The following is a 13,437-nucleotide window of genomic DNA, read 5'->3' as shown; positions in this document are numbered from 1 at the left end:
TACCATAAATAAAGTTCAGGTATCTCACCTCACATCCTCCAAAAACAAGGAGCTTCCATGCTTTCCTTTCCAAAGGTCTATTTTCTCTGGAATTCAGTGGGTTTGAATGAAGCCATGCTAACGTTGCATGCTGTGAAGCTCAGCCAGACCCATCCAGAGCGGTGCCCTGAGCATCCCCTGGGGATGAGCTTCCTCTTGTGTTAACAGCCTGAGCACAGCTACTGGGAACACAGGAGCCTGGATGCCTACAAGGAATCTGAATGACAACATGAAACACGCTTTCCCCACCAGCACATCGCTTCTATTCATTTTATTTCCTGGCAGATAAAGAGAGCAAACACTTCGTTCTTCACCTCAGTCCTGAAATAAATTAACAGGTAAAGAAACCCTGTCCAGGACTGGGAATTCTGAGAGCATAAAAGTCAGACCTTAAACCCAGTTTGTTCCATATTCTGACAGTGATCAGCAGCAATTGAATAAGACAAGTACAGAGTGATTCTTACACCACTGCATGGCTCAATCAGCTTCAGACGGTAAGTGGTCAGAAGGCTCCCACCTGCACCTGATCCATCTGAGCATGAAACATGGACCAGCTCCCCAGGGCTTTATCTGACCTCCCCCTACAACCCTCTTTTCTTCCTTCCCACCAGCCTTACCATCACCTGCAACTGTTACACAGTGTGAGCAGCCCCTGCCAACATGACTCTGGGGTTAATTTTGCTGTTACAAATGCTGAGGCACAGCAGCAAGGTCAAAGCAAACAAGCACAAACTGGCTTGTCAGGAGTAAATAGAGATGAAAATGAAGGCAGCCCTCCTGGCTCTCCATCTAGTGCTCTCATTATGGTCTCTGCTGCCTTAGGAAATGGAAAGCAAGCCCACTGCTCAAAAAAGGGAAGAAAAGATCCCTAAGGAAGTAGAAGAAACAATGCAATTAAAAAGAAAACAGAAAACATAGAAACTGATGGCACTTTGATGGCCTAAGAGCCAAGGCTGGGCTCAGAAACAGACTAAAAGGTGTGCAGCAGCAAACCAGGGGAGGCTGAGCATCTGAAAAGAGCAAAATGCAGCATGGAGGGTTGTTGGTAAACCACACCAGCAAACTGCAGCCTGAACCGCTTCAGGCCGAGCAGTTCTGTTGAAGCTCATGTTCAACCACTGGCAGTGGGAGTGAATAATGGGACGCAGAGCAGCTGCTCTGTGCCTGACGTGTGGAACCAGGGTGGAAATCCCACCATCTGACTTGGGGGATAACGTTAAATCCATTACAGCAGGCTGCCTTCCCCAGCTCATCCCACACAAGCTTCACAAGTTCTGCTTTACGCCTGGCTGCTACATGAGCATTGCAGGCTGTCTGCGGAGGGATAATCCTATATTTTAAGTGACAGGGCATCTCCTCTTTCTTCTGCAATGCTGCCTTACCCAGCACATTAACTATCCTGGAGATTAATAATTGGAGCAAAGAGTTCTAATGTTGGTGTCCGAGCAGAGATTTAGCAAAGAATGGTTTGTGTTTGAAGTCGTCGTGGCACAGGAAACATAAGAAGCCTTGAAGACCAAAAGCAAACCCTGCCCACAGCACAAGAGGAAATCTGGGACATGGGACACGTGAGCCGTGTTTAGTCCCCAGGGCTCCTCACTGACGTGGTGTTCCCACTCCCAGCAGATCTTAGGGACCCTGTGAAAGGTGGAACCCAGTTTAGATTAAATAGACCGAGCTCACCAAGCCTGATAAATTGCAACTTGTACTTTTGTATTCTTTGACCTGAATTAGGTGATAACTCCGTTGTATAATAAGGTTGTGGGCTGCTTTGAACCTCAAGTACTGAGGACCAGCTACGGACCATTAGACCAAGTCAGGTTGGCAACTGCACTTGTCAGCTTGCAGGACACCTGTGAGGATACACTCCCTGCTGCCCACAAGGCTGCCCACACAGCAGCTCTACCCATGCAGCTCTACACAGCCCGCTGAGCACCTGGCAGAGGCCCTCACAGTGCCATCACCTGCATTCCCTGTCCACAGAGCTGTATTTCTTCCTCTCCAGTAACAATTCCTCCTATAGCTCCCCAAAGCCAGACAACACTCCAGAAAGAGCCAGGAAGGCACCTTACCGGCCTCCTCCTCCTTTAAGTGGTGTAAGCCAAAGCATAGGAGGAAGGTTCCAAGCCCCCTCTGGGTGTGGTGCACCCTACATTGGTTATATGGAAAACTGACACCAAAAACCTTGCTACAGAAATGGCACCATGGTGGACATCCAAGAGAACTTCAACTACCAGCACTGCTTCCTCCTGCCCTCATTCAACCTTTGTGCCCCCACCACCACCACTCACGTAGCACTTCAGCAGAACAAATCAGGGAAGCAAACCTCAGCTGGTAAAAATCAATCCTGTTTTCCAACGTCCACCCTTTTAACGTTGCTTCTCCGAGCAATTAAACGACACCAGCGTAGTTAGCACAGCTTGTGACTGCAATTGTATTGCCCGAGTTCATTAGATACTCCAGTTATTACAGGGATAAAGTAACAAATTAACAGCTAATATTTATAAGATTATAAAATCACGCTTCCTGGAAGCAGTCAAAGCTGCTGACTTGGCAACTCTTTGCTGCATTGCACAGCTCTGCTCCCAATCCATAAGCAAAATGGTTGGAACAGTTCGGCCAAGCATCAACACCGTGAGCACTGTGCCCACCGTGACAGCTAGAAATGGGTCAGAAAGAGGTCAAACAGCAATGGGTCACCAGCCCAGATCAACAAAACAAAACCCAACAGAAACGCTTTGGTGGGGTGTAACATTTCTGCATCTCAGCACAGCATGTTTGTCCACATTCTTTGAACACCTCAAATTGCCTTAATGTTCTTGAAAAGCGGGAGGCCTGGAGGCAGCTTGGGATGGCCTCCAAGCTGGATTGCTGGTCCTAGCTACAGGCAGCAAGCTCCCTTCTCCTCCTCCTTCTTCCCAGTCAGTTAAGATGAAGCCAAAGGGAGAAACCAGTGCCAGGAACCAGGCAGTAGAGCAGGTCCACACCACTTCCCCCTTTACAGTCTCCAAGAATGCATTTAACTTCTGCACACAGCTGTGACCTCAGCGTGCAGGACCTGACACATTCAGCTCTTCTTAAAGTCATGGGTCTGGTTAAGATTTTTGCTATTAGATACGTGTACCACATCCTATGGCAATAAACTTAATGCTTCAGCATCAACACGTATCTCACAGCCTTTGTTTTGACTCAGCAAGATAACTTATCTCAATGCTCCGCAGCTCTCACAGGACTGACTGGAAGCCACCACCTGCTTACCCTCCTGATACCAATTATGACCCAGATAGTTTCCTCATAGTCCTACTTTTTCCAGCCTAACACTTGAACTTTAGGGCTCTTGCCAAAACTGCTGGTGTTTGCTTAGATTTCAGTCCAGCATTTAGCACTGATTATTCTTTTGGGAAAGCAACAGCAAGTCGTTCAGTGCGAGAACTGAGTTAAATTTCAGCTGGAGCACGTTGTGCAGGACAGGGGCCTGGCTGCAAACCTGTTTTCCAGCAACATACAATCACTCAAATACCTGCTTATTGCTGTACCTATTGAAGAGCTCACATCACTGAAACACGTCAGTGATAAAGCAAAGCGTTGGCTTTACTGCTAACAAGATTTTCAGTGACCATCCTCTGCTCTGATTTAGTCACAGTGCCAACAATTCAGAAGCAATTCAAGTCAAAAGGTAAATCTGACCTTCAGCGGCAGCTAACAACCCTGACTACACTCACATTAGCACCCTTTCTAGTACTGAGAGCACACTAAGCATGGCAAGGGATTTCTGCTAGGGGACAATCTGTCCTCTTTCCCACCATTGTTATAACATGGCTGACACTAATGGTTTCAGGAGAACGTGCTACCAAGAGGCTTCCAATGGAGGAAGCCAATGTATTGTGTATCATGGAATATAGCTACAGATATGCAGGTGCTCCCAGCCAGCTTTCAAAGAGCAGCACAGTCACAGTCACACTTGTTGAGAGCTGCCCTGCTCAGCCCCCACTCCTGCAAAATCACCTGCAGACTCCACAGGACTCAGCACTCCTTCTGATCTGTGCTTTAAGAAGGGTTCCTCCTTTACAGCTGAGCCGTGTTCTATGTGATCACACCTCTGCTTTTAATCAAGATGCCAGCAGCTGACAAACTCAGAAGTGTCTGAAACCCCACTGATCATGCCGTGGTTTACCAGAAGCACGTAGCAGGATGGACATCAATCAGGACACCAGCCCAGGCAGCCTCAGGAGGAGGCTGGAGGCCAAGAAGCTCCTATAGCACAGCTTCACAACAGCTCACTTCAACGAGCAATAGAGACACCTGCTGGACTGACTCGTGCAATACAAGCCCAGCTTCTGGGCTGTGCAAGGAGAGCAGCATACAACCAGTGAACTTTTAATAAAAAAAACCCCACAAACGTTTTCAAAAAAACCCTGAGTCTTATCATACAAGTTCATAAGAGAGTATTTTCCTCTGGAATGCATTTTTCCGGCGTTCTGCCTTGTTGATTCACTTTCCTGTGCTATGCAGCAGTACAATCCATTACAATCACTCCAGCTGATGCTTCAGAGCAGCACTTCTCTTCCAAGCAACAGATGAGACACTTTGCACTCCCAGAGCAGCCAACAGGGAGAGCCCAAGGCTTCTGCTCTACACACAGCTCAGGCTGCAGAGCATCAGCTTTTCTCTTTGCATCGTTCCCTCCATGGGAGGGGCTGTTACAAAGGCTCATCACACTACGCCTGCTCACAAGGATTGCCTGTACCAGCTGCCAGTGCCCTGCTGGGTGCCAATGCCTCTGTAGTCCTTGGGGCCTGCTTTGGAAGGCGGATGGGCACGTAGACATTTGAGGCACAGTGTTCCTTGAGGTATTCTCCCCCTTTTTCTTCATAGTCTTTTCTGGTAATCCAACCTTCTTCACGGGTCATGTGTTCCACTGCCCAATCCCGAGCCCCGTACCAGGCATCTAAAATGGGACTGGAAGCAAGATGAACCTGGAAGGAAAATACAAGAACATCAAATGCAGGACAATCCCAGCTTGTTTAAGATCTAAACACAGGAGAGAAAAGCCCTTTTTACTCCAGTTACAATGCAAGTCACAATTTCCAAATTTCAAGCTGGTAATTCAGTGCTTCTGAAAGTGATTTTAGGAAAGGATTTGAAGCATGTTTTCACCCTCAGATCAATTCCCCATGAAACTGCTGAGTTTCTACAGCTTCCAGAGCACGTGTATGCATCACATTCACAACCAGCAGCACTAACAGCTCAAAGCCAATACTGGAAGAGCTGGTGGCAATGCAAAACAGGTATCAAGAGCTCCAGCAATGCTTCCTACTTGCTTGAAGTGGCAAGGTGGAATACTGCAAGCTAAGAAAGCACATTGTGTGGGAAAAAGACTATATGTGCTCCTTCCATGGGCTCTTTTTTCTCTTCTGGAGTAGATTCATGCTCCCATTTAAATGATTCTTATTACTGCAGCATAAAATGCTTCCTGCTGCAGCTACAAGCCGGCTGAACAAGGCACCCTGTAAGCATTATACATAATATCTATGAAATGACATTTCTGATAGAACCACAGCACGGAACATTTGAATGGAAAAAAGAAAGCTCTTCTTTTTTCATAGGTTTCTAAGACACTTTTTGCTGCTATTCCAGATAATCTTTACCTGTAAGGACACCAAGTAACTTCATTTCCAAGTGAGCGCAGTTTTTCCCAGCAATGATTCCTAACAAAGGCTGATTGTTTCAGAAAGTAACTGTCCCAATTTGCAGACATTCAGCCAAACGTGTTTTCTTGTGAGTGCACAGTCAGAAGCAACTCCTCCAAGGCAATTCTACTCTTTCTACTGTATTCAGAAAGACCAACTGCTTATCTTTGTTCCACCCTCATTCTCTCACTGTCATCTGCCTCGTCATAAAACAAACACACTCCATTCCCATGCTCTGATGACACCCACTCTGTACTTCTCCCAGCCTGAACTATTTTTTCCACACAGATGAATGGCTATTCATGAAAACATTATGTCAGTATGTGTACCTGAAAAGATGACTGGAACGGCCTCATTTCAAGGAGTTCTTTCTGGACTCTGGCTTTTAGTCCAGGATACATTGCATTCCCACCAGTGAGAAAAACATTCTGGACAAGAACAGCTTGTTGCTCTTTTGGATACCTACAAGGGAGGAAAAAGACCCACAAATTCTATCTTTTTCAGGAATGTTACTTCTCTGAACTGAGCAGCTACCAGGGAAAAACACAACAGATTGTCTTCAAGATTCACACCTTTACATATTTTCTCCACCTCGCTGGCATGAAACCCTGTGTTCATTAGGTTTCTGTAAATTCAGGGGATGGGCAGAAGAAAATCCTCAGAGCACTCTGAACTGTATCCTTGTAAATCAACAATTTAGTAGAGCTGGAGTTCTTACTTCCTGGAAAACTTGACCTCATGTACTCCTAGAGTTTGATGACTTGCAAACATCACTGACTTTGGTCTTACAGAAAGAGATTGATACCTTATTGTTTTAGGGGATAGATATTTTTGCAAGGGTTCTTTGTTTATCTCCACAACAGCTTGGATCAGTAGTCTATAAAGCAGGATGTGTACAAGACAGTGTACCGCTGTGCGGGAAGTCCTTTTCATAGAACCATAAGGATCTCTTCCAGTCTCAGTGATTTTATGATTATTGAGTCCAACCATCAACCTGACACTGCCAAGTCCACAACTAAACCACATCTCTAAGCAACATGTCTACATGTCTACAAGTATGTCCAGGGATGGCAACTTCTTCAGTTCACACAGTGCCCCAACATGTCTGATCTAAGCCTCCCTGGCACAACTGCAAGCCATTTCCTTGTGTCCCATCACTTTACTGCTCAAGGAAAAGGGACTGACAGCCTCCATGCAGCAGCCTGGTTTCAGTCATAGAGAGCAATGCCTGCCTTCAGACTCCTCCAATTAAATTCAATTCCCTCAGCCATCTCTGATGTCTTGTTTTCTAGTTCCTTCACCAGCTTTGTTACTCTTCACTGAATGCACTCCCGAAACAACTCAGCATCTCTGTTGCAGTGAGGGGCCCAAACTAGTTTCTGTAACGTTAATAAAATACTCAATCTTTGTCTCATCCTCCTTCAATTTCTACTTTTATTTTACAATGTATATATATGTTAGTTGAGTAGCACATGTATCTGATTTATCAATAAATACATATATATCGACAGTTTACACTCTAGAACTTTAATAAATACAAGTGAATAACAAAAAGAGTTTTAAGACCACTGACTCAGACAACCAAACTTAGATGTGGTTTCTAGAACAGAAAGGCATCTCTAACCTTCAACACTCAAGCCTGCCAAAAAAAGAACTACTCAAACATGCCTTTCTCAAGGTACTGTTAAATAACCAGCATTGCAAAAGCTGGTATCCAAACAAAGGCTTGTTTGAAGAAAATGCCCAGTTATCTCTGTAAACTCACCTTTCGAGTACATATTGCATCGTTTCTGCTATACCGGTTTGGTCTTCTCCTATCAGGGAGGGCTGGAAGATGATCTCTGGAGCTCTTATTCTTTCAGTGCCAAGAAAAAGTTGGTGGTATTCTGCCAGGTTAAACACGGGCTTTAAAAATAGGAGATTGAAAAATAGGAAGTTATACTAGAGAACAGAGCGAGCAAAGTTTCCAGAGAATCTCTACTAAAAAGACCATGATATTCTCTCAGAGACAGTGCTGCAAAAGGTTCTAAAAGGATAAGGAAAACTGACTTCTTTTTTTCCCTTCATACTTGTTACTGTTCAGTCCTAAAGCTCAGTGTCAGAAAGTTTTGTTCACACTGGAATGGGATACTGGCTATGAGTCACACGCAAAAGCTTAAGCAGGACTGTTTCCCTAAGAACATCGCATTGCAACAGCATGCAGAGAGCTGACTGCATATACTCATGCTCAAACCATCAGTCATGACTGTGAAGACTCCTGTCTTGAGCACAGTTCAGGGGTTTAAGAATCTCCACCATAAACAGACAGCACTGTTCGCATTTGGAGAAACAGTCAAACAAACAGCAGGCAGTAACCTCTGACATAAGCTGTAGGTATTTAAGTCAAACCTGCACTGCAGCAACAGGCTTCTCAGCTTCAGGTTGTTCCTCAGCAAATAAAGGTTCAAACTCATTAATACTTTCGACATCTTCCAGTGACTGTTCACTGCCCAGTGGATCCAAGTCAGGGGTCTGCAAACAGAACATGCAGATCTGTTAGCCCAGATGTGCTGGGCACATATACCACATCAATGCTGCTGACACATTCAGATGTAACCCTGATTCCTGCACATCCAAACTCTATCATGCTTGAAAACACATACGTTGCCCTTCAGCACGGAAGACAAAAAACAGAACAATGACAGCCCAGAAAACAGGAGTAGAAAAATACATTCACTCTAAGAATAAAAATCAAGCATTTTCAGACTTCATAATTATTATTATTACCTTGAAACCAGCTCAGAAATGAAAAGCCTTAGTCAACAGGTTGAATGCCAGGACCCTGCTAGCATAATAACATATTAAAGCTTATTAAAATTGCTTTTAAAGTTGGTTGAAACATGGTGCTCTCCCAGCACCTCTAACTGTTCTATAATTACCACTTAATTCCCTGCTTTGCTTGTGTGGGACTGGAAAACAAATATTTGCAAGTTAAAACGCCAGCAGTTTTTGACAGTTGCCTACTTGTAACTGCTCAGCATTTGCACATGGGATATAAAAAAGCCTCACTGCATTTTACACAGACAGAAAGCTGCTCCCAAAGCTCCTTCCTAATGAAAAGCATCACTCCAGATTACAGAACACTATGGTGAATTAGGAGCAATTATTTAATTACCTCATTTATTCCTTCATTACAATGATGTAGATTCCTAATTTTGTCTCCAAAGATCTGGTTTTGCCTTGTTGTTCTTCTTTAAATGTAAGGGTTTGTCATGATATTTTGCAAGCAATAGCAGGATAAAATAAAGCTGGAACATTTAAACCTTCTGAAGCTTCTCGTTTATCTCATTTAAAAGACAGATAACTACTCCAAATCGATGACATGCCCATTGTTAAAGCAAACTAATGGAAGTCACCTGATGTTATCTCCAACATTTTTTGGCTTCCAAAAAGCAAAACAAGATCACACCAACAGCAAAGCAGAATAGAGCAGAAGAGCTGGCACAAATCCTAGGACAACATAATTAGCTCCTAGCTCTTTACACAGTCCACAGAGATGGCCTATCTTCACAAATGGATTCACTGGTAACTGTAAGCTTTCTCGCAAAGCCCAGACCAAACAAAAAGGCTTGCCAATTCATTCCAACATCTGAGACTGCACCTTGTAAACAAGAGGAGGGTGTGATCCAAAACAGACATGCTGGAACGTAGGCACAACCACCTGGCAGAATCACAAGGAGCCCATAGGCATTCAGCTATCGCTTTCTGGAACATTGGTAAAATCCACGATCTAACCCCATTTTGCTCACATGCAGTCACTCTGATTCTTACATAAACTTCCCTGATAAAGACAGAACCCAGAAGAACCATCTCACTGCCTAGTTCTGGCTGTGTCTCAAGTTCTATATGAAACATGAGAATTGTTATTTCCAGCACCACTGTCCGCTGTACTTCATCCTTCTGTCTTCTTCCCTACCTTTTCCTGAGCAAAGACAGATAAAACTAAAAATGATCTTCTGTGACTTGCAAGGCAATTAAAAGCAAATGTAAGAATAGATTTGGACCATCTCTTAGAAGCAGCTGGTACGTGCTGGGCCTGTGTTAGTCTGGCAAAGCAGACAAATAACCTTCCCTTCTCAGAGAAGACTCTAACAACCAAGCCTAGCACTTAATCTTTCATAGATGAGTAAAAAGTACAAAGCATGCTGCTTGATTGCACCAAAACCATACCCAAAACAAAAGCAAAGGGTTGGTTCTTTACCATAAAGTTCTCTGCATTTGAAAGCAAAGAACACAAAGGCAAATACCATTTTCAAAAGGAGCTTACCTTTAATGCTAGGTTACAAGCATTTAAGTAGTGGTGGGTCAGACAACCATACAACAACTTGAGTTTTAAGTACTTACAATTCAATGTCATCAATTCTCTTAAAAAGAAAGAAGCAGACCTGATGCATTATAGATTATTTCAGCAAAAGTAATGCAAAAGTAAAGGAAGACAGGAGTTTGCAGCATGACCAAGGTAAGTGTGTTACCTGCTACATTTACAACCCTATAAGCAAGCCACCCTTCAAGCAAGGATGCTGGCTTGCATATGTCACCAGGAATAAGTACAAATGGAAGCAGTGGTACCTACAGATGATTTATCTTCTCAGGCTGTTTTCTTTTATCCCCAGTTGAAGTTTTTGAGGAAGCTTACTGCCATTATATAATTATGTACTTTAACCAGCATCAGCAAGCCTAGAGATTATGCTTAGAATTGTGAGAAATCAAACAGTAAGACAGATCCCAGAGCACACTGCAAGAAGGGTTACTGATTTCAGGCATACTCTTAAACAATCATAACTCTAAACTTCCATAACTGCATAAGGAAAGCTGCAAATGAGGAGCAGCTGCCAAATCAGCAACGAGAGTATTAAAGGAAAACCTTAGCCCATCAATAATACAGATATTTACACATAGGGAACGTTTTAAGACAGAAACTTAACTCTCACAGAGATCAGAATCAGATCAACTTGGAGGAAACATACCTCTGGTTTGCTGTCCACAACATCCACTTCAATATTGACCTCCGCCTGTAGGATTTTCTGTTTCGTTTGTTCAACGGTCAGGTTCAATTTGTTGATGTAAGACTGAAGTTCCTCTGCAGAGTCCATGTTCAGCTCCACTAAAGCTTTGTGAAATTGATCCATTTGACCATCTTCCAGAAGTTCCTGCAGACAAATCAGAGCTGGCTGTGATGGATGATATAAGGTAACCAAACATGCACTAGCTACGTATGTCTACACTGCTCTCATTATGGGAGACTCAAAATACCTCACAGAAAAGTACTATTCAGAACTCGTAGGCATATCACAGAACCACAGAATTGTAGGGAAGGGAAGAGACCTCTAGAGATCATCGAGTCCAACCCCCCTGCCAAAGCAGGCTCCCTACACCACATCACACAGCTCGGTGTCCAGTCGGGTCTTGAATATCTCCAGAGAAGGAGACTCCACCACCTCCCTGGGCAGCCTGTTCCAGTGCTCTGTCACCCTCACTGGAAAGAAGTTCTTCCGCACATTCATGCGGAACTTCCTATGCTGTACTTTCATCCCATTAACCCTAGTCCTGTCCCCACGCACTACTAAAAAGAGACCAGCCTCGCCACTATGGCCCCGACACCTCAGGTATTTACAAACCTGGATCCAATCCCCTCTCAGCCTTCTTTTCTCAAGGCTAAACAGACCCAGTTCCTAAGTCTCTCCTCATATGGGAGATGCTCCAGGCCCTTCACCATCTTTGTGGCCTACCGCTGGACTCTTTCCAAGAGATCCCTGGGGAGCCCAGAACTGGACACAATATTCCAGATGAGGCCTCACCAGGGCAGAGTAGAGGGGGAGGATCACCTCCCTCGACCTGCTGGACACGCTCTTTTTAATGCACCCCACTGTGCCATTGGCCTTTTTGGCTACAAGGGCACACTGCTGGCTCATGGTCAATCTGTCGTTCACCAGGACGCCCAGGTCCCTCTCAGCAGAGCTCCTCTCCAGCAGCTCTTCCCCCAGCCTGTACTGGTGCATGCAATTGTTTCTACCCAGGTGCAAGACTCTACACTTGCTTTTGTTAAACCTCATCCGGTTTCTTACTGCCCAGCTCTCCAGCCTGTCCAGGTCTTGCTGAATGGCAGCACAGCCTTCAGGCGTGTCAGCCAATCCTCCCAACTTCGTGTCATCACAAACTTGCTGAGGGTGGTCACTATCCCCTCATCAAGGTCGTTGATGTTGAACAAGACCGGACCCAGCACAGACCCCTGGGGGACGCCGCTAGTTACAGGCCTCCAGCCAGACACCGCACCACCAACGACAACCCTCTGCACTCTGCCAGTCAGCCAATTCTCGACCCACTTCACCGTCCACTCATCTATCCCACACTTCCTCAGCTTTGTTATAAGGACGTCATGGGGGACAGCATCAAAAGCCTTACTGAAATCAAGGTAGACTACATCTACCGCTCTCCCCCCGTCCACCCAGCTAGTGACATCTTCATAAAAGGCCACCGGGTTGGTTGAGCAGGACCTCCCCTTGGTGAACCCATGCTGGGTACTCCTGATAACCTCCTTATCTCCCAGTTGTCTGGAGATGGCATCCAGCACAAGCTGTTCCATCACCTTCACAGAATCACAGAATTGTAGGGTTGGAAGGGACCTCTAGAGATCATTCTGCACATTCGTGCAGAACTTCCTATGCTGTACTTTCATCTCAAATCTCCTGCATCAATTAAGTCCCAAGAAAGTTGGAAAAAGAACCTGCCATGATTACCTGCACATACAGCAGCCTGTCCAGCCTCTCCTGGTCAAGGTGCAGCTTCTCTTCTCTCCGACGTGCATTGAGTTCTTGAAGTCTACGCAACTGCTGCTGCCGCCTCTCCTGCTTTTCCTCTGATGTCAGAGTGCTCCCCAGGAGTTTGTTAGAGAAGGGCAGCTGCATCTTGTGCACGTTGTTCTCGTAGTACTCTGGTGACCGCCACTTCTGTAGTTCTGAATATTTGCGAAGAACAAAAATTATTTTGTCAGGTTGAACAGGATGATTCACACATCATAATTCTCCAAACCGAGTTCAGACTTAAGAGAAAGCAGGCAACAATCCAGCCCAGGATTCTGCCCACTTCTTGGCAGTCACTCCTTTATTTAAGCTGCCTCCTCAGAGAACTGAATTCACGTCAGACTGAGAGCAAATGGCTCTTAGCACTCTCTTCTCCAGGAGGCAACAAACAAAGGAACATAGGGCACAGAATGAAGTTTCAGTAAGCCACACATCCAAGTACAAAAAACCAAGCTGGTTCTACCTTCTGTATAGTCCTCTGCAATGTAGCTGTGCTCATGAAGTATCTCTTCCATGCGACTGAGAGTGATGGCAGCAAAGTGCCCGGGGTATTTGAGCTGGAGGAGGCGTTGCAGGTACACAGCTGCCTGACACCCACCAAGATTGATACGTTTGCAATTCTTAGCATCCAACCTGAAAGTCCAAAAGAAACAACTGAAATCGAAGAGAGACCTTCACTGTAAAAGCGCCCTCCTGTTCTAGGCAGCATTATCCATTTTAACATGGTCAAGTGGGGAGATGAGGTAGTTCTTTCTCTTCAGTATAAATTAGGACCTGGTAAGAAGTCACACTGCAGGAGCTGTAAGGCTGAATGCCAGAGGAATAGGTATTTTTACCACTGACAAGAAGAACTTATTGGGTTCTCAGGA

The 13,437-nt window shown here is 45.0% G+C and overlaps 1 protein-coding gene across 5 annotated transcripts in view; it reads right to left on the bottom strand.

Moving 5' to 3' along the window:
* Positions 1 to 295: 295 nt before the first annotated feature.
* Positions 296 to 13,437, bottom strand: part of ACTR5 (actin related protein 5) — a 42,997-nt gene continuing 29,855 nt past the window's right edge. For all 5 annotated transcript variants that reach the window (XM_085520215.1, XM_085520219.1, XM_085520216.1 and 2 more), the window contains 7 exons: positions 13,032 to 13,201; positions 12,506 to 12,723; positions 10,736 to 10,918; positions 8,118 to 8,240; positions 7,495 to 7,634; positions 6,059 to 6,191; positions 296 to 5,015 (listed from right to left, as the gene is read on the bottom strand). In XM_085520215.1, coding sequence (XP_085376341.1) covers positions 4,758 to 5,015; positions 6,059 to 6,191; positions 7,495 to 7,634; positions 8,118 to 8,240; positions 10,736 to 10,918; positions 12,506 to 12,723; positions 13,032 to 13,201 — 1,225 coding nt within the window. In that variant the 3' untranslated portion in view covers positions 296 to 4,757. The remainder of the gene's footprint in view (positions 5,016 to 6,058; positions 6,192 to 7,494; positions 7,635 to 8,117; positions 8,241 to 10,735; positions 10,919 to 12,505; positions 12,724 to 13,031; positions 13,202 to 13,437) is intronic.

This window comes from Coturnix japonica, chromosome 19, assembly GCF_054131305.1.
Source record: "Coturnix japonica strain WE chromosome 19, WE-NBRP24, whole genome shotgun sequence".
Classification (NCBI taxonomy): Eukaryota; Metazoa; Chordata; class Aves; order Galliformes; family Phasianidae; genus Coturnix; species Coturnix japonica.
This window is presented reverse-complemented; position numbering and strand designations above follow the sequence as displayed.